Here is a 19,644-nt window from a genome sequence, read left to right as displayed (position 1 = left end):
TGAAAGCAAAATTTAAGCCATTGGGGAGGGGAAATCAATGTAGGCTTTGGCTACATTTTAAGATTGCCTCTTCCTATTTTGATTGAAGGAGAAGTGAAATAGTGGCTTCTGTTCCCAAATGACTCTTGAGAATCTTTGGGGCATCATATGCTTGCAGTGGGTTAAATCCAAAGAGTCCCTTCCTTGAAAGAAGGATTCCATCTGAGGAAAGGAACATTTGGATCCAACCAATTGTTTCCTTGTGCAAAGGTCTCTGCTTTGCTGACTGAGCCATAACATGCACACAGCTTATATTGGAAAGGGCAATGGGTTGTTGGAGCCAAGCCTGGGCAAAGAAGAAAACACTCTCAAGTTTTAAACTTCCCATACATCATTTACTACTCCTGTGGGCTGGCTGACAAACAGCTGCCTGGTGCAATATCTTGTTAATATTCCCCAATATTGAAAAACATCAATTTTCTGAAGCTGGCATGACCTACTCCCACCCTCCTTTTAATAAACATTGAGCTAAATATTTAAACGCATAGCAAAATCTTGTGCAACATACGCACAAGCATATGTCTCAACCTTCCCAGTTTAACAGAGGCTGCTCCTCTTTTGATGTTATGCATGAACTTAATTATTTATATTCTAGATAGCAAAGATTGGTACCCAAAGTGGCATATTGTAATGGACTGGCTGGATGCAAAGGCATACAGGTATGCCCCACGGAGGACCTTAAGGTCCATAAATAGCAACACCCTAGAGGTCCCGGGCCCTAAGGAAGTTATATTAGCCTCAACCAGAGCCAGGGCCTTCTCAACACTAGTGGAACGCTCTGTCTCATGAGACCAGGGCCCTGCGGGATCTGATTTCTTTTCGCAGGGCCTGTAAGACAGAGTTGTTCCACCTGGCCTTTGGCTTAGAATCAGTTTGATTCCCTCCCCCTCTTTCTTTTTCCTTTCTCCTCCTGTGAAGAGGCTGCATCCTAATGTTTAAATGTTGTATTTTAATCTTGTTTTTTAAATTGTATTTTAATCAACTTGTTTTTTAAATTGTATTTTAATAAACTTGTTTTTATTATTGGTTAGCCGCCCTGAGCCTGGTCTTGGCTGGGGAGGGCGGGGTATACATAAAAATTTATTATTATTATTATTATTATTATCATCATCATCATCATCATCATCAGTTGGGGAACCCCCAAAGGGAAGAAGGCTCAGAGCCAAGGAATTGGTGGTGGGATGATGATAAGTGGTCAGATGGAGAAGAGGGAGCAGACTGGGTGGAGGAGGCGTCGGAAGCAGAAAAGGCAACAGGGTTTCGTGAGCAGGGAGAGTCTATGGCAGAGAGCAGTCCAGGCCTGGCCTCCTGAGCTGTTTGCTTCTTTGAATAAAAAGTTAACTTCACTGATGCCGTGTGAGTTATTACTGAGCTGTTTGAGGCACCCACCCCTGACACGTATAGTGAAAATCCACACCGAAGTAGAACAGAATGAGATTGTGTGTGGTTCAGACAGGGTGGGAGGCTCCTTAGGATATATATATAAAAACCAGCTGGTACTCTGCTAAGAATATATGTAAAATGTGGTTCCCCATCATCTACCATTCCCCTCCCTCCATTCCATGCCTGGCAAATAATAAGTCACATTCCAGTCTGTAAGGGACATATTTTTATTTATATATATATTTTAGGCTGCAACCCTATTCCCACTTAACTGGAGAAAGGCCACTGATTTCTACAGCAAGGATAAGGAACCCTTTTCAGCTGTGGGCCACATACCTAGCGGCCATATTCCAGTGGTGGGCGGAGCCAGAAGCAAAAGTGGGTGGAGCAAAATTTCACCTTTGTGCAGTGGACTAGTTTCTACATATACTCACATACCCCCCCCCCAACCAGACAAGCAAGAGACATCATCAGAATTCAAGGACACATTCCAGCCAGGCAAAAGCACTTGGGGTATGTGGCAATGTCAAAGGTGAATGTCCGGCCTGGAAGAAGAGGGTATAGTTTGGGGAGAGGTCCAAAAACCATAGAATCATAGAACTGTAGCATTGGAAGGGACCCTGAGGGCCATCTAGTCCAACCCCCTGCAAAGCAGGAATATGCAGCTGCCCCATATGGGGACTGAACTGCAACCTTAGCATTAGGAGCACCAACTAAGCTATCCATGCCAGGTGTAAAGACTGCAATGTATCTCACCTTTCAAGGCATAACCCTCACAAGGCAGGTTACAGCAATAAATAAACAGAAAACACTGAACAGTATAAACATTGCAAGCAAATCAGTGAAGCAACAAGCAACACTCTTTTAAAAAACAACAACCCTTCATTTGCATCAGTAGAGGGGGGAAATATTCATGGCGAAGCCTGATAAGCTCTGGGTCTAAGAATAGAGCTATGTCATATTGCCTCCTGTCTTTAGGCAGAAGAATGATGCCACAAGTTGCTTTCTGTGGCTTTAGCCCAATGGCATAATCCAGCGGCTGCATGTGTGCGAGAGCGCAGGTGTGTTGGCAAAAGACAGGCCCATCATCTCTGATTATATTTGCAGAAGGCAAAAGACCGAAGCACATGTTGACTTATTTTTTGTTGTTGATATATTTGCCACCAGGTCTCTCTCTCTCTCTCTTTCTGACATCTATGGCAGGCAATCCAGGTCCCATCTGCATTCAGGTTTCAGCTGACAGGCAACGAGGAAGAAATGCTGCCGAATGAATTAGAGAGGCAGAATTCTGTAAGTATTAATCAAGCTCTCCCCCTCCCTCCCTCCCTCCTCACCTCCCCACCCCATAATACACAGTTTAGCTCTGCAAGAAATAAACAGATGGGAAACAGGATACCTCACCAACCCAGCTGAGGGGGTGGCAGAATTGAAACCTAATGGATTCCAACAGCAGAAGATTCCCCCTCCCCAATAAAATCAATGCTAGGATGTGGGGTTTCAGAATTTGATTAGACTTCCTAGTTATAAGGAAACATCTAAAAGTGAGAGCAGACTTTAAGAGCTTGGTATGAACTCCTCAAATCTTATTCAAGGACCTCAGAAAAGCCCATGTAGAACCAGAGATAAAACTTTTCTAGGATTAAGATATCAAATGTTTACCAATCTGCTCATTCTCAGTGACTCCAATTTTACAGGCAGAGACATGAAGGCTGAGATGCAACTCAGTGGCAGAGTAGTGATTAGAGTCCACATTTCATCAGCTAAATCTGCCACCGTTTGATACCTGAACATTTTCTACAAATAAGAGGAAGGCTATGCTGTATAATAACAATTGGGAAGCTCACACTGGATTCTGGAGAAGGAAAGAGCTCTGGAGTGGAGGCAGACCAATCCATGGGGGTTGGTCCACAGAGAAAGCTCGTTCAGCGAATGGACTTTTCACTTTTCAATAGCCACTGTGGAAGCACAGAGCACATGTGTTTACATCACATGGTTTCTCATCACAACTGTGGGTGTGATCAAATTCCATGGAACCTCCTAGGGTAAATCAGTGGTAAATCCTGACTTTGATGGCACATTCTCAGGTCATCAATTTAAGGTACAGTTAAGGAGCAACTAAAAGGGACGCGGGTGGCACTGTGGGTTAAACCACAGAGCCTAGGACTTGCCGATCAGAAGGTCGGCGGTTCGAATCCCCATGACGGGGTGAGCTCCCATTGCTCAGTCCCTGCTGCTGCCAACCTAGCAGTTTGAAAGTGCGTCAAAGTGCAAGTAGATAAATAGGTACCGCTCCAGCGGGAAGGTAAACGGCGTTTCCGTGCGCTGCTCTGGTTTGCCAGAAGTGGCTTAGTCATGCTGGCCACATGACCCGGAAGCTGTATGCCAGCTCCCTTGGCCAGTAAAGTGAGATGAGTGCCGCAACCCCAGAGTCAGCCATGACTGGACCTAATGGTCAGGGGTCCCTTTACCTTTACCTAAGGAGCAACTAGCATCCTCATGTGAACTAGCCCCAGAAGCAATTTCCAGTGCTTTCCACATGGTGCTCAAATCTTTACAAAGTCAGGATGCATCTTCACAAGCACACTTGGATGACTGCAACTAACCATGACAGAGACTCTGCATCACTTTCAATAAAAATCCCTTTTCACTGGGTGAAGTTCATGTAAGAAACAGTGATGTACATGAATGTGCACTGTGAAACATTCATTTTTCTTCTTCAGTGGATGGAGGCTTCTTTAATGAATGGTGGAGCTTTATAGCAGGCTCTGAGATGGGGAAGTTAAACATTTATGTATTCCTGACACTCAAGTGTATTTCTGTGTATAAGAATTCCTTTGAACTGTGAAGTTCTCTGTGGCAAAACTGAACTCTAGCTCACATGTACAGCACTAGATTACTTACTTGATGTACTTGCAGCTGAATACGTGAGCTGCCTCCCTTAAACACCACTGTATTTTAGGGGATATAAAACCTCTGTGCTCTTCCACCTGTGACGGCTTTTAAAGTTTTCACATATGTAGGGTGTCACTTGATATTGCAGTCATCACATGATCAAAGGTGCCACACGCACTCACCACCACATAAGTTTCTCCAGACCTTCCAGCAATTCTCCTCCCCCCGCTTCTCCCATAATCGTGCCAATAAAGAAAAGCTATACATGAGCTGGTTTTAAGCAAGCGTGCTATCTGTTCATTTAATATTAACAAATTGAAATGAATTATTTTAATGCCAATTAACTTGTAACTGTCCCTTATTAATAGTGATTTAGATGAATACTTCTTGGAAGTAAGAATGGTAGGCTCTAGGAAACGTGCCTGGAATACAGAACACATGGACAGCCAGTTTTTATTTTTAAGTGATGATGAGATGTTATTACTGTTTTATATCAGTTCTATATGGGTCTGCAGCTCAAAGATTCCAATCTAACCAATAACATTATTACATTCAAAATATTGGGGGTGGGCCCTACCTGCTATTCCCCCCATCATTCATCAGATGAATTTAACTGTACATTAGAAGCAGGCATTTAAATATACTTCTGCTGTTCCCTATCCTCTGTTGCATTTTCTACGCTCCATGGATTCCCTCTCAAAATACAGGCAATAGCTTTAATTTCAATTAGAAATATCCTACCCAATCAACTTACAGGAGAATCTGCCAATGTAGAACCAAAACAACAACAACAACACACACACACGCACGCACGCACTTTCCAAGAGACAGATTGCATTGCGAATGTGTGCCTGGGGGAGGGTTTTTATTTTATTTTACTTTTTTGTAACCTTCATTTGCAATTCTAATAGATCCGGGTGGGTGTTTTTCCCTTTTTAAATAGCTACTCTCAGGCCCTCCACATGCAAGCTTTATTTGCGGGAAAAGTCGTGACGGTGTTTCGCAGTGTCTCCGTCTCCCTCTTCCCCACCCCACTTTTGAGAGATGTCACAAAGTTTGCGGTCTTCTCGCTTACTTCAGCTCCTCCTCGCACCCTCCCCCCCCCACCCCGCCGCCACCACGCGCGCACATGCAGGCACAGCTATCCAACCCTGCGCATCTATTTTCATTGCAAAAAGTAATTGCAAACTTCATCAGCTAAATTAAGATGAAACGGTGTATTATGGCTGGGTACTTAATGGCACCGAGATTCACTTTCGGAAGGAGGGAGAGAGTGTGGGGACTTAGAGGGCAGGAGGAGATGCTCCTTTAGGAGACAACCGGGTCTGAAGATGCAACAGACGGAATAAAAATGGACTCACCTTTAGCTTCCCGGTAGATATTCCAGCAGGATGGGGATGGGGAGGAGATATGATTGCGTCCATTTCTCGCAGCCCAGAGAGAGATCAGTTGCAGAAGCGCCACCACTCCTCTCTCTCTCTCTCTCTCTCTCTCTCTCTCTCTCTCTCTCTCTCTCTCATCCCTCTTGTGTGTTTGCCCAGAGAGAGACTGAAAGTTACAAATTGCTGCCATTAGCTCATCAAACAGTGCCTCCCCCCACCCCTTAGTGAACCTTGGCTATTGGCCAAGCGCCCGTCACGTGGCTCTCAATGTATCGAATTTCAGCTGGCTTTCTTGTCTCAGCCAACATTCTCTGCGCCCCCCCCCCCACATCACGCAAATCTCTGCGCGCAGGGCTTCTAGCCCCCCACCCCCGCCTCCTTGGGAAGTGCGCGGTGAGGGTAGGGAAATGTCCAATTTGACATGGTGAAAGCAGGTCCAAAGGTGGGGGGGGGGGGGACGCCGAGCTGGTCGAAAGGGGCAGGGAAGCCCATTAAGGCAGGATGACGGATCGCCCCTTCCTAGAGCTGGTGTGTGGGGCAGGGGGCAGTGGCCACTTCACGGGGACACTCTCTGGAAGGCAGCGACAGCCGGAGAGGCAGCGCTGCTGCTGCTGCTCCTCTAGGGACAGAGGCGAGGAGATGGGGCGGGATCTCCCAGGGGGACCTTCTCCTCCCCACTCCCCAGCCAGCCAGCCCCACCACTCCTCTCGCATGCCTCGCCCACCCCACGATTACCTCTGGGCTGGGCCCAGCCCGCCCGCCGTAGGTAGATCCGGAGTGACTTCTCCCCCTTCCAGCTGCAATCCGAACTCCCTCGGTGCCCCCTACCCACCTAGCTATGGGGACAGAGACTTCCCCGCCCCTTCTTCTTCTTTTTCCTCCTCTTCCTCGGTGTACCCAGCTTGTTTCCCAGAAGGGCATCCCTTCGGGGCTCGGCTGATGGACCCCCAGTACTCAGGTAGCCAAGAGGACATCCTCTTGACTCAGCCCGTCATCTCCAGAGACTCTTGGAGAGCCCAAGGGGAGGGAAGGGGTCCGCCTCGGGAGGTTGGCGGAGAGATGGAAACTTTTGAATGGATGAAAGTTCAGAGGAATCCGCCCCGAAGAAGAACAGGTGAGTTGTTGGCGAGCAGGCCCGGCTCGGATCTAATTGGATGAGTAGCTGGCGCGCGCGCAACATCACCGGATACTCCAGGTACCTCAAATTGGTAATAGAAAGTCATCTATCACGCGCGGAGATGTCTGTATCCATTGGGCGTCTGATTTCTAAGCAGCTCACGTTTGGCGATTGTAATAACTTATTCTCACGGCTAATGCGAAGGCGATTTAGCATTCTCGGAGCATAAGGATTTGAGGCAGAGCCAGAAAGAGAAAGAGAGAGAGAGAGAGAGAGAGCGCAATCCTTAAATAAAAAATAAACAGCGTTTTGTTCTGATTTTTGTTGTATGTTCGTTTTGGCTTTAAACGGAGGTCTTAGGTCTCTCTTTGAAAGGATAACGCGAGGGGTAATTTCCCTTCAAGTTACCCATTCAGAGAAAATTTTTAACTATTTGCTGTTCAGAATGGGTGCCCTCAAGCAAGCATTTGGTTAGGAATCGACGGTTAGGCGATCATGAAAACGCTGGCATTTATTGTTTATTGTTTATTTATTGTTTCAAAATAATATGTGTATTTCGGGGTTTTTTTAATGCCCAGTTTTTGTTCTGAATGTGATAGATAGATGTAAAATAAAAATAAAAAATACATCCACCAAAGTACAGGCGGAAACTTTGTAACGACCTTTCAAAAGTGCTTTTGCCATTATATCGGATTAAAATCCGATAGCAGCAAACCTTACAGACTGAAGTATCGGCAGCGCACCATGGATACTAACGGGTTTCGACTGCAGCTAAAGTTAAACTTCCTGGTAAACTCTCCCCCCCCCCAAGGAGTTACTCCCAAATAAATATGTTTAAGATATCTGAATGTTAAATGTAGCATAATTTTGGCCCTCCTTCCGACACACGAAATCGTGGGAGAAGGAACCATTCAGATATTACCAGAAAGGATCAATTTCTTTCTCCCAGTCCTCCCCCCTTTCCCCCCCCCAACTTGGTCCATTTCAATCTGTCAGCGCTACACCATCCACGCCTGGCGAACTTTAACCATCCCAGCACAAATACATTTAAAAATAGGTGAAATTGTCTCTTGACGAGGAGATGCGAGTTCTAGATTCTTTTGACACGGCCGTTGCCAGCAGATCTTAACACGCACGTGACTTCTTGATGCATGTGTGAATTTTGTGTATAGTGCTCGTTTGTTGCCAAATACGTAGCAGGCTAGTCCTCATGGATTTGGGGGGCGTGGGGAGAAATTTCTGAAAGTCTGCTGAACTTCCAAACAACAGGTTGGGATCCGAAGCAAAATCTTTCACGGTCTATGTTGGATCCGCGCGCCCCTTTCTTTCTGTGGGATCACCAGGGCCTGAAAGTTTCTAAAGTCAAGCAAAGTTACAACGTGCTGGATAGAGATTTCTTTATTTAATATAGCTTTTGTTCCCATCGGGATTCTGGAGAGCTGAGCGTTCTTGTTGCTGTTTTGTGACTGGGGCTTGTTTGTTTGTTCCTCGACCAGTTTGTCCTTTCTGCGGTTATTTTGTCTTTGGGGTGGGTGGGTAATAGAATTTATACACACTTTCAGACATTCCCTCTGGGTGAGAGAAGACAAGAGAAATATGTCCCCAAAATGAAACAGAACCACGGTAGCCAGTCTCGTCCTTTCGGAGGAGGTAGACTCGGGAGTAGGGCTCTTCCAGCCCCAAACCGGGACCAGTTGTTAAGCCCTTGAACGGGAAAAGGCTGCAAGATTAAGGAATCATTAACCAAACTGGACAATGTACGACATCCCCCACCCATCAAAGAGGGCGCCCGCCCGCATTCCGACCTGGGAGACCAAACTTCCTCCAACTCCGAAGCGGAGAGCAATTGGATACTTGGATAGGCGCGCGTCTTGGTCGTCTCCCTTTCGCCGTAAACGGCGCGCGTAAAGGGAGCCCCGGAAGGCAGAAACCGGAGAGAAACGGGCTACAGATTTCAGTGCCCCTGCATCCAGAAAAATCTTGGTGTGCGAACTTCTTAATGATGCATATAATGCACACGCACACACACACACAAAGAGAGAGAGAATGGAACCATTTTCTTTCCCGAACTACTACACTTTCTTTCGTTTCGCCTTGTGAAATTTATTCTGGAGGATTCCTTGTGCTCCTGAATATAATTCGATCCGAAAAGATCCAACTCTTCCTCTCCTTTTTCTCCTCCCGTGGCGCAATAAGATTAAGTTGCTTCGCGATTGGCGGTGGGGCTTACTTGCTTGTTTTATAGGGTGTTTTTTTAATGTCTAAATTAGGATTTTTTTTTTTAATTGTTTCCAAAACCATTACGAGGACATACAGACAAAAAACGTCATTTTATATAGCTGTTTTGGGAGGGGGGGTAAGGCAAGAAGAAGAAGAAGAAGAAGAAGAAGAAGAAGAAGAAGAAGAAGAAGAAGAAGAAGAAGAAGAAGAAGAAGAAGAAATTCATTGGAAGACATCTAATTTGTGTCGAAATTTTCTAAAGCTGGTTTACACTGTGAAGTCCGAAGTTCCTCCAAGTTTTAGGGAAAGCGGGGGAGGTCGGCACGATCCTTCGCCTTTCCAGATCTGTCAGCCTTCGAGATGCATTCTCTATTCGGGGCTTCCTATATCACTGATAGTAGAGAGATCTCGGCGGGGGAAATATTGTCTTCTTCTGTGGCTCTTGGGGTGGGTGGGTAGGAGGAGAGTCTGTTTCCAAGCAGAGGAGGACTTCTCGACTTTCAAGGAACTGGTGGTCCCCCGTGTCTGTATAATACGCTTTTAATATCATTATATATACCAACAAAGGCACACCTTTTGTTTGTTGTTGCCTTTAACAATATGAACACTTTCCCCACTGTTTATCACGGAAACGGGGGAAGACAAACAAAGACAATAGAAAAGTGTGGCGGGCGTATAATTTTTAATATAGGCTGAGACCTGATCCAAAAAACTGGCATATCCTTATGGTGCCAGCGTGTTTATTTGTGTTTAATATGACTCTTAAAAAAGGATGCATTCGTTTGTTTCCAAGCTTGGGAAAGTAAGTTACGCTAAGGAGATTCTTTTCTTCTTGTTATTTTTCTGTAGGTGGAAAAAAACAAATATTAAAAATGGCAGAGTTTTTTTTAAAGCTTATGTTTTGCAAGGATAGGAAAGCCTGCCTTTGGCTCGCACATTTGCGATGGAAGTGGGGGGATTAAATACAGGCGCTCGAGATACCAGCATATTTGGAAGAAGTCGAATTCGTGTTCCGTCTCTGCGATTTAGAAAGCTGCATAAGACAGAATGGGGCGGGGCGGGGCCAGGGAAAAAGACGTTTCGTTTCATTTCAAAGCGAAGGCCATTTTCTTCTAAAAATAATCCAGATCTTTCAACATTGCCCTCTGCTCTGGCCCGCCACATCTATCAAAACTCTGTCCCCTTTCAAGCGAGTTCGTCCTTTCAAACCTTGGCTAACGGTTGTGTTGGCCCAAGGCAGCTGAAGTTTAGCTCACATCCATTCCACACCTCCGAACACAAGAGGAAAAGACAAGGTTGCTTTTGTTTTGTTTTGGTTTGGTTTGTTTTTTAAGAAAAACCAAAACAGTCCACCAAGCCGAAGAGACGTTTCCTTAGCTTTAGAACCGGGATGAGTTATGGCTATGGCACTGAGGGAGTTAATAGCTCCTGTTAGGGCAGCGATCCTGGTGTGTAGGAAGCAAGACAGGTAGCAAACACCGTTCAACTCTTGGGGGGGGGGGTGGAATGCCCACACACCATCCTGCCCAATTCCTTCACTCAAGATCACCCTTCCAAACCTTCCAGATAATATGGACTCAAAATCCCACTAAACTCAGCTGCCACCGCCAGTGGTCAGAGGTGATGGGAAGGGTAGTTTGGCAACATCTTGGGGACACCAAGTTGGGGAAGGCAGCCTTGGAGCAGTCCTCCTCCTCTTCCTTCATTACATTTCTATAGCACCCTTCATTTGAGGATCACAGGGTGGTTTACAGTATAAAAACACAAAAATGCACAACGTAACAACAAATAAAGCAATGCCTCCAACACACAGTTTAGAAGGCCATAGGTTGACTAATTAGCCAAAGGCCGGGGAGAAGAGGACTATTTTTGCCTGGTGCCTTAAAATGTATGTACGTAATGAAGGTGTCAGGCGAGCCACCCTGGGGAGAGCATTCCCCAGATAAGGCCATTCTTGTGTTGCCACCATCAAGAGCTTTTGAAGAGGCACATGAAGAAGGGCTCAGATGATGATCGCAGAGTCCAGGTCAATTAAGATGGGGAGAGCCAACCCTGGAGGTATTGAAGTGTTACGGCATTGAGGTATCTATGTGTTCTAACACAAGATGGTTTTATTTATTTATTTGTTTATTAAAGATATATACCTGCCTCCCATCCAGAAAGATCCTGTTGTGTTCCTCTTTTCTTGCCACCGTTCATTGGCTGCTTCTCTTCAGAGTGCATCATTTTGGCATCTTCAGTCGAGGCTAGTTCACTAGAGCTCAGTCTACTCTCATCCAGCCCCCATCTCCCTGCCTGCTTGCCTTCTTACTTATCTCCCTCCTCCTGGCCTTGCAGAATTCAGCAGGAAGGACAACTCTAGAATTAGTTGAGTCATCATTGGCTACCTGTCATTGGCTCTGGTTCCACCATAGCTGTCAATGTTTCCCTTTTTTAAAGGGAAATTCCCTTATTCCGAATAGGATTCCTTGCAAGAAAAGGGAAAAGTTGACAGCTATGGGTTCCACTACTGTTGAGCTCCCCACCTTCCATCCCACCAGTCCCAACAGGGACCAGTCAGCATTGGGTATCCTTTGCCCTAACTGCCTCTCTCTCCTCACAGCATTTAATTATTTGAGACACTCTCCAGGAAGCATGAGACACAGGAAAAAACTGAGACAGTGTCAACAGGAAGAATGAGAGTGACTTGATGATGAAAGAAGAATGAATGGGGAAACTTTGGTCCTTCATATGCTCTTGGTCTCCAGCTCCCATCTGCTCCCGCCAGCATGGCTGATGGCTAGCAGGGGTGCCAACTTGAATAAAATATTGTGGGGGGCCCAGGTAAGCCCTGCCCCGCATAATCGATCACATGACGCAGTGCACCCCCCCCCCCATTTGAATGGGAATATCCATCAACTTTGAGGGAGCCTGGCTCCCTCGAATATTTCATTGTGGGGGCCGGAGCCTCCATGGCCCCTAGGATTTGGCTCCTATGATGGCCAGGGATGATTGGAGTTGGAGTCTAGCAAGCTCCAGAGGACCACAGCTTCCCCACTCCCGTAGAAAACTTCACACACTACATTTTTCTAAGGTGTCTTAAGGGCATCCTGAAATGTGCAAAGTAATATATATGTAAATATGCCACCAATGCATGTTGGCAAATGCCTCAGTGAATGCACTGGATGCACTCCGCTGTAGCCTCCAGGTGAATGCACAGTGGAAAACTTGGGTTTGCTGCTGTGGTTGTGTGTAAAATGGGACACAGAAAGAGGAGAGAGCAGTATCAGAATTGGCAGGGATGGGGAATGGGGCTTGAATATCCAAGCCGGCATCCCTTCTTATCCCAGATTTCTAACCTTCTCTGAAGACTTGCGTATACAAGAAGCCTAGACAACACTTGATTTCTAATTTCCTGAACAGATTCTAGTCATTTCCCTGAAATGTGTGGTGTTTGTGGTGATGCGACGTTTCAATCTGTGCTGCTTGTTCTGCAGTGGCTCATTCGCTCATGCAAATTGTTGCTAGATGCATGAAGTGATGGGCATGTGTAGAATGGACTCCAACCAAAGCTTTAGGCCAGGGGAAAAGGCACACCTGCTTGACCCAGTCCTGAATGAGCAGGCACCGGCATTGGCTGTGGAAGCCTGTGCTATGGATTGCCTGTTGGGAGAGGAGGGTAGGTATGAACCAAACCACATAGCCTGTCTTGGAGGGAAAATGGCTGAGCCCAGTTTGCATAATGGGTTTTCCTGATTAGCTTTGGAGATGCGAGAGAGTATTGCTTCTGCCACCCCACCCTGCTACTCCTTTGAACACCTCCAGTTCTGACCTCAAGGCACAGCCAGTCCAGGCCTGCCCATACAGCAAGTTGCCCCAACAGCCATTGAAAATGTTGCAAGCTTTCTGCACAGCAGATTCTTCAGGTATTCAGGGCAAAAGCTATTTAAAAACCGGATCTTATCATGCATCCAGACTGATTAGTATCTGGTCAAACTGGCTCTTAAATTTTTTTAATGCCATTTAATTTAGACATATAATTAAGTTACCTTTATCTGTTTTTTAAAAAAGTTCGCTTGATCTTATCTATTCTTAATTATGATGGTTCTACCAACACTTGTGTGTTTATGTTTTTAATGATGCTGGCTTTATGTATATTTGTCTTTCATTAGACTGTGGGTTTTAGCTGTGCTTTCTTTCCAGTCTTATGTGTATGCCACATGGAGAGCTTTTTAATAAAGTGGTTTAGAAATATTCTAAATAAGGGGGGGGGGGGAATCAAGCCATAGTGGGGGTTTTTGGAGTAGAAAATGGACTGGGGCAAATAATAGCAGCAATAATAAACAAAATGATCATACGATTACAAACTATTGAAACTACGTGGTCTACTCTGAGTAAAACTTAGTTGAATACCACTCACAAACACTGAGTGATGCTTCCTTCTTTTCATTCCTAGTGAAGTTACATGATACCACAGCAGACAGGACAACTCCCCACTCCTCTCCCAGAACCAACTTCACCACCAAGCAGCTGACAGAGCTGGAGAAGGAATTCCACTTCAACAAATACCTGAGCCGAGCCCGCCGGGTGGAAATTGCCTCGGCCTTATTTCTCAATGAATCCCAAGTGAAAATCTGGTTCCAGAACCGCAGGATGAAGCAGAAGAAAAGAGAGAGAGAAGGCCTACTGTGGGGAACTGCCGCTGGCCACAGTGGGCGGGGCTCTTCCTCGTCCGACAAATCAGATCTTGCCTCTCCAGCATCCTCCCCGAGCAGGAGCAATGAGGACACCATCACTCCACCTCTTTGACTGGGAAAGAAAAGAAAGAGGCATTCGTTGAGCCGCTTGGCATTGTTGTGTAAGTCCCAAAGTCCCCTTCAAGGGATGTAAGGGATCTTTGCAGAGAAGGATAGGGAAGGACATCAGTGTTCCCCTGTGATCACAAATATGACAAACAGCACATTGGGCTGTCAGGTGAAATTCAGTAGGGATGTGTGCGTATCAGTCTATTTTTTACTGGACCAGCCTGGTGAAAATCCAAAATAATTTATATACTCTGATGTTCAGATGAACGGAAGGGTTCTTTTGCAGCGAGATGTGCCCACATGCAGTTACACAAGAAACCCAGGAAATGCATTAACAAGGCATTTTCAGGCAAAGAAGTTTTTTAATATATATATCACATTCTCCTCTCAGGTCATTACCCTCCACATTCCTGTTACCTAGCAGCGCAACCCTACTAATCAGAATAAGTGGGTACCATCTGAGTTTGATGGGACTTAATCCCAGGTCACTTATATGGGACTTACATCTGAGCAGATAGGCATAGGGTTGCACTAGCACACAGAATGACCTTTTAAGGGAGTGGATTCTTCATTCCCAGCTCTGATTTAGGTACCTAGACGTCCAGTGTCGTCTTGTATCTTCTGTACAGTTTAGTTTCATATCTAATAGTCTATGCAGTTTGATGATACCTCTTATCAAATTTCTGCTGCTTGCTGAACTCTAAATGGAGGGTAGAATACTCTTCCTTGGAGGCAACTGGAGCCTTGGGCTCCATTAATCTGTTTCCATTAATGTTTAGTAACATATTTATTGATAAATATTCTAGCAGCACACCATGGAATGCTTAGGATACCTCTTCATAGGAACTTCTTCAGTCAGGGGTGCCAACTTGAATAAGATATTCTAGCAGGAGGCATGTAAGCCCCACCCCACATAATGGATTGCCAGGTGTGGTGCATGCACACAATGTGAATGACAATGCCCGCCAACTTGGGGGGCGGGCCCCTCAAATATTTTATTGCCCCCCCAAAGGGACCTAGGTCGCTAGGAGTTGGCTCCTGTGTCTCCATCAAGAGGATGACACAGGTGTTGACCCTGTTAGCCTTATCGTGTGCATTTTCACTGAGACAAAGCTTAAGGGACCAATTGGTGGAGTTTTAGAACAGGGTCCATAAGTCACTTCATGGGACTGGCTCAGAAGCAAAACACTTTGGGGGGACCTTTCTTGTTGTGATATTGGCTTACTGAAGGTAACTCAGATAGACCCATCCCCAAGACCTCTCTAACCCACCAATATGCCCCCCCCCCCGGTCCTTTACGTTTTTTACCTATGCCCTCCCCACATTTGTGAATCACCACGATAGACCTACCTCTAAGCACAAGTGTATTCAATAGATAAACGACAAAGTCCCTTGCATGTGGTTCCTTTCACAAGGCAGTGTCAGCTGGATGACATCAAACCTCTGTTTGCGCACACCAGGGCAAGAATTTCTCCCAATTTGGAGTATAAAACAACTTCCTCATTAAACAGAGAGGAAGAGAAACATTCACAGACTCTTTGCAAAATACGACAGTGATGGTAATTGTGCTATAAATAGCGCTGGCAGAGCAAGGAGCAGTCATTGCCTTAGGAATGAGGAGTGTGTAGCGGCAAAGATTTTGAAAAGATAGTTTCGCAAGTGAGCTCCGGCTTAATTTGCCTTAATATGGAATATCATTCAGGCTGCAATCCCAGCATGGCATGTATGAGTGGAAGTGAGTTTCATGCAAAGGTCTTGCACTGCCAGGATCTTCCTCACAGTACGCAACCCTTGGCTGAGAGGACATCTGTCCTCCTTCACTATCAAGCAGCCAGCAAATTTGCAGAGGCACAGGATAAGACTGTGTTGCTTTTGAAGTCCACTTTTTTAAATTCTTTGTTTCAGCCATAGTTAACAGTCTCCAACACCATAACAATGATCAAATAACAGATATCACAACTCTCACAAACATGCTCTCAGAGTAAAAAAAATTCCTTCCAGTAGCACCTTAAAGACCAACTAAGTTAGTTCTTGGTATGAGCTTTTGTGTGCATGCACACTTCTTCAGATACACAGTATGTTCACTTCTTCAGATACACACTTCTTCAGATGTACACTTCTTCAGATACACACTTCTTCAGATACACAGTGTGTATCTGAAGAAGTGTGCATGCACACGAAAGCTCATACCAAGAACTAACTTAGTTGGTCTTTAAGGTGCTACTGGAAGGAATTTTTTTATTTTTGACTATGGCAGACCAACACGGCTACCTATCTGTAAATGCTCTCAGAGGCCGTTCCTGTACTGGGGAACAATGGCCATTTCATCAGCTGAAAGTAAGGATTGGATTCGGAAGCAGAGAAAGAAGCAAGATGTTCTTCAGAGTCAGCTGGGAAGGAAAAGGGTTGGGTATATCCTGATCAGCGCACACAATCCATGCTGCTCTTCAGAGCAATTGTCTTCAATATTTTCCAAATCTGGGACCCAGCTTTAACCCAAACATGCACTTGGGGATCTATTTCTTATGGCTTTTTTTGCCACATATTTCTATGTTGGCACTGCTGCTCTTGCAACTCAGCTTAGATCGGTCCACATGCCACATTAGTGGGTGTGGACCCACCAGTTGACCAATGCTCTAGTGTAAGGGTAGGTAGCCTGTGTGGACTATAACTCCCCTCAGCCCTGGTCATTGCTTGCTGATGCTGATGGGAGCCTTCCTATGCTCAGAACAAAATCTGGGCCTTATCCCTACAATCTCAGAGCAGAAAAACACAGGTTGTCCACTGAGAAGGGCGGGGTGTGTGTGGAGCTCTGCATTTTCATAAGTTTATAGAAGTTAATAAAGCGATTACAAAATATCTACCTCTAAATTTGCCTGGACTATCAGAAGGATGACACGGGTTTATTATGTATTTATTATTTGTGTGCACTGTTGGCGTTGGTGTTTGATTCATGCAAGCAAATAAAGTGAAGGGGAGATACCAGATGGAGAAATTAAAATCTTGCTTTGATCAGTACTCTGCATGCTTGGCTTATTGCACTTTTTCTCCACATTTCCTCTGAGGAGTTCAGAGCTGCTTATGAACAGTTCCTAGGTGGGTTTTACAGGGTATGTAAGACAGTTGCTTAGCCTTAGCAGGAGAACTGCGTCATGCGACTTCAGACCATTAAAATTCAGACGGGAACGGAGGCTGTGCACATACTAGCACATGCTATATATTTGAAGCACATTTGAAGCACCATCTTTCTCTCAAAGAATTATGGGCACCAGGGCCGGCCCACCCATGAGGCGGGCTGAGGCAACTGCTTTGGGCGGTGGAACCCCAAAAGGTGGAACCCCGGAGGAAAAGTCCAGAAATATGGCAACCCATATCGGAAGTCTAGTTTCTGGCAAATTTCGGCTCAACTGAAAGTTTCACTTTTTGAAATATGGCAACCCTAGCCGCCATACACCTAGGCAAGAGTGGCTTCAGCAGTGGGGCAAGGCCTTCCCATTTTGCCTCAGGTGGCGATACAGGACAGACCACCCCTGCTTGACACTGTAGTTTATCCCTCACAGAGTTGCAATGCTCAACAACCCTTATCAAACTACAGTGCCCAGAATTATTTGAGGGCAGGGAGACATGTGCTTTAAAAGTGTGCGCGCAGCTGAGAAGATAAATATTGGATGTTGATATTGTTTGGTAGGCCAACTGTGCTAGGAGGAATATGATCATGGAAACTGTAATCCATAAAACATTCACCCATTAAAAACTCCCTTGATGTCAACAAAAGTATTCAAGAGAAAGTGGTTTGTGAGCTGCAGCCTTTATAAGTGTTGTTGTTCTGCTGATATCAGTGAACGAGGCAGCAATAGTTTTTTGGGGGGAAAGCTCCTATTTATCTATTTCATACTTTCAAAAAACAAGTCATCATTTGAGGAAAGATTGACAGAGCTGTTCAAATTTTACTGGTCTTGTCAGCAATAGAAAACAAACAAGGAACCAAGGGAAACAAACAGAACCCCAACCCATGCCTGAATCTGAAATGAATATTGCAGATGAAATCATGTTGCTGAATGTTTGTTTACCTTGTTCCAGGGTTCAGACTTTCAGAGAATTTGGATCTGGGGAGTGGAGACCACTGGGTACAGTGGTGCCTCGCAAGACGAAAATAATCCGTTCTGTGATTCTCTTCGTCTAGCGGTTTTTTCGTCTTGCGAAGCAAGCCCATTGACAGATTAGCGGATTAGCGGCTTTTAGCGGCTTTTAGCGGCTTATCTGCTGATTGGATCAGCTGATAAGCGGCTTAGCAGCTTAGAAAAAGGGGGGAAAGGAAAAAATCAGCAGGAACTCGCAAGACATTGTCGTCTTGCGAAGCAAGCCCATAGGAAATTCGTTTTGCGAAGCACCTCCAAAACGGAAAACTCTTTCGTCTAGCAAGTTTTCCGTCTTGCGAGGCATTCGTCTTGCGGGGCACCACTGTATTAGGGATCAAGGAAAAATCACTTCTGTCCACATTTTACTTAGAAACCATCCAAGGTGCATTTCTCAAAACAATGAGTGAATCGAAACACAGCTATTCCTGGAACTGGTACATCTCTGAATTTCACATTGCAGTTCTCCAACCATTGTGTACAAAATGTGCATGTTAGGGAAAACTTTCCTCAAAATGCATAGAAAATAGAACATAAAATGCTATATATATATGGGGAAATTAGCTTTATTAAGTAAAATTTCATCTAAAAATGTGTGTGTCAGAAGAAAAATGCACTAAAATGTCGAACAATTCTTGTGAGGACCTTCTTTAAAAAGAAAATGACAGGCTGAAAATGTGAAGAACTGGCATAAGGACTGAAAAAATGAGAAACTAGGAAGAATCAAAACTGGCAGTTTCACCCATTGCTATTGGCTAAGATCCCCAAGTGATTTAGAACACTGCATCACCAGGGTTCTAAAGTACAGGAGGAATCTCTATCAGTAGAGGAGAGCACACACAGGTTCAGAAGATGCCCAACTCAGCAAGGGCAATAAAGGAAAGGTGATGTTGCTGAAGGAGACTGGCTTGTCAGCATGTTCTCACCCTTCCTTGTTCACCTGAGCGAACACCTGAAGAGGGCTCCTGTTGTTCTTGCACAGAGGATCATTGGAGACATCAGGTGATGAGGGTGATATTCCATTTCATGTAGCACTGAAGCCTCTACCCTTGCTTCATATTCCTCAACAATCCTAACAACCTGTATGACAGGTCAGTGTTATTTCCTTTACATTACAGATGGAGGGGACAGGGATGAAGCTGAGAGGAGAGTGGCTTGGCTAAGACCACCTTGCGAGTTCCTAACTTAGCTGGCAGCATCTGAGCCATGGTGCCACATCAACTTTCACTTAAGGTTGTTGCAATGGTGCATACCCTCGAACATTTCTCCGATGAAAATAGGAATGTCCTATTCAACAACAACAACTTTATTATTTATACCTCGCCCATCTAACTGGGTTGCCCCAGCTACTCTGGGGGGGCTTACAACATATATAAAAACATAATAAAACATGAAACATAAAAAACTTCCCTATACTGGGCTGACTTCAGATGTCTTCTAAAGGTGGTATAGTTAGTTATCTCCTTGGCTTGGGGGGTGTGTGTCACATAACTCTATACCAGGCATAGGCAAACTCAGCCCTCCAGATGTTTTGGGACTACAATTCCCATCATCCCTGACCACTGGTCCTGTTAGCTAGGGATGATGGGAGTTGTAGTCCAAAAACATCTGGAGGGCCGAGTTTGCCTGTGGCCGCTCTATACCCTCCAACATTTCTCCGATGGAAGTGGGGACATCCTAAAGAAAAGCGG

The 19,644-nt window shown here is 45.2% G+C and overlaps 1 protein-coding gene and 2 long non-coding RNA genes across 4 annotated transcripts; 1 reads left to right on the top strand and 2 right to left on the bottom strand.

Annotated features, from left to right (window-relative positions):
- Positions 1 to 1,635: 1,635 nt before the first annotated feature.
- Positions 1,636 to 6,672, bottom strand: LOC310700654. Its single transcript, XR_014522666.1, has 3 exons — positions 6,529 to 6,672; positions 5,676 to 5,862; positions 1,636 to 2,682 (listed from the first exon to the last, which is right to left on the bottom strand). It is a non-coding gene; the product is annotated as an uncharacterized lncRNA (long non-coding RNA).
- LOC310700561 (homeobox protein Hox-A1-like) lies at positions 6,001 to 16,835 on the top strand. Of its 2 annotated transcripts, XM_083490430.1 has the most exons (4): positions 6,045 to 6,810; positions 13,469 to 14,549; positions 14,711 to 15,798; positions 16,109 to 16,835. In XM_083490430.1, exons 1-2 carry the CDS (start codon positions 6,198 to 6,200, stop codon positions 13,819 to 13,821), a joined length of 966 nt encoding a protein of 321 aa, XP_083346556.1. In that variant the 5' UTR covers positions 6,045 to 6,197; the 3' UTR covers positions 13,822 to 14,549; positions 14,711 to 15,798; positions 16,109 to 16,835. The 2 variants fall into 2 exon arrangements, with proteins under 2 accessions (XP_083346555.1, XP_083346556.1); XM_083490429.1 differs by having other exon boundaries at positions 6,001 to 6,810; positions 13,469 to 15,798.
- Positions 8,197 to 11,358, bottom strand: LOC310700663. The gene is made up of 2 exons (XR_014522676.1): positions 11,178 to 11,358; positions 8,197 to 8,533 (listed from the first exon to the last, which is right to left on the bottom strand). It is a non-coding gene; the product is annotated as an uncharacterized lncRNA (long non-coding RNA).
- Positions 16,836 to 19,644: the final 2,809 nt, after the last annotated feature.

Source organism: Podarcis liolepis (genome assembly GCF_965112155.1).
Source record: "Podarcis liolepis genome assembly, chromosome: 2".
Lineage (NCBI taxonomy): Eukaryota > Metazoa > Chordata > Lepidosauria > Squamata > Lacertidae > Podarcis > Podarcis liolepis.
The sequence above is the reverse complement of the archived record's forward strand: the minus strand, read 5'-3'. Positions and strand labels throughout refer to the sequence as shown.

Coding starts and splice junctions, on each gene's coding strand:
- LOC310700561 (XM_083490429.1), top strand. CDS start 6,198: ATGACGGATCGCCCCTTCCTAGAGCTGGTGTGTGGGGCAGGGGGCAGT. Junction 6,811..13,468: donor TCCGCCCCGAAGAAGAACAG/GTGAGTTGTTGG, acceptor TTTCATTCCTAG/TGAAGTTACATGATACCACA.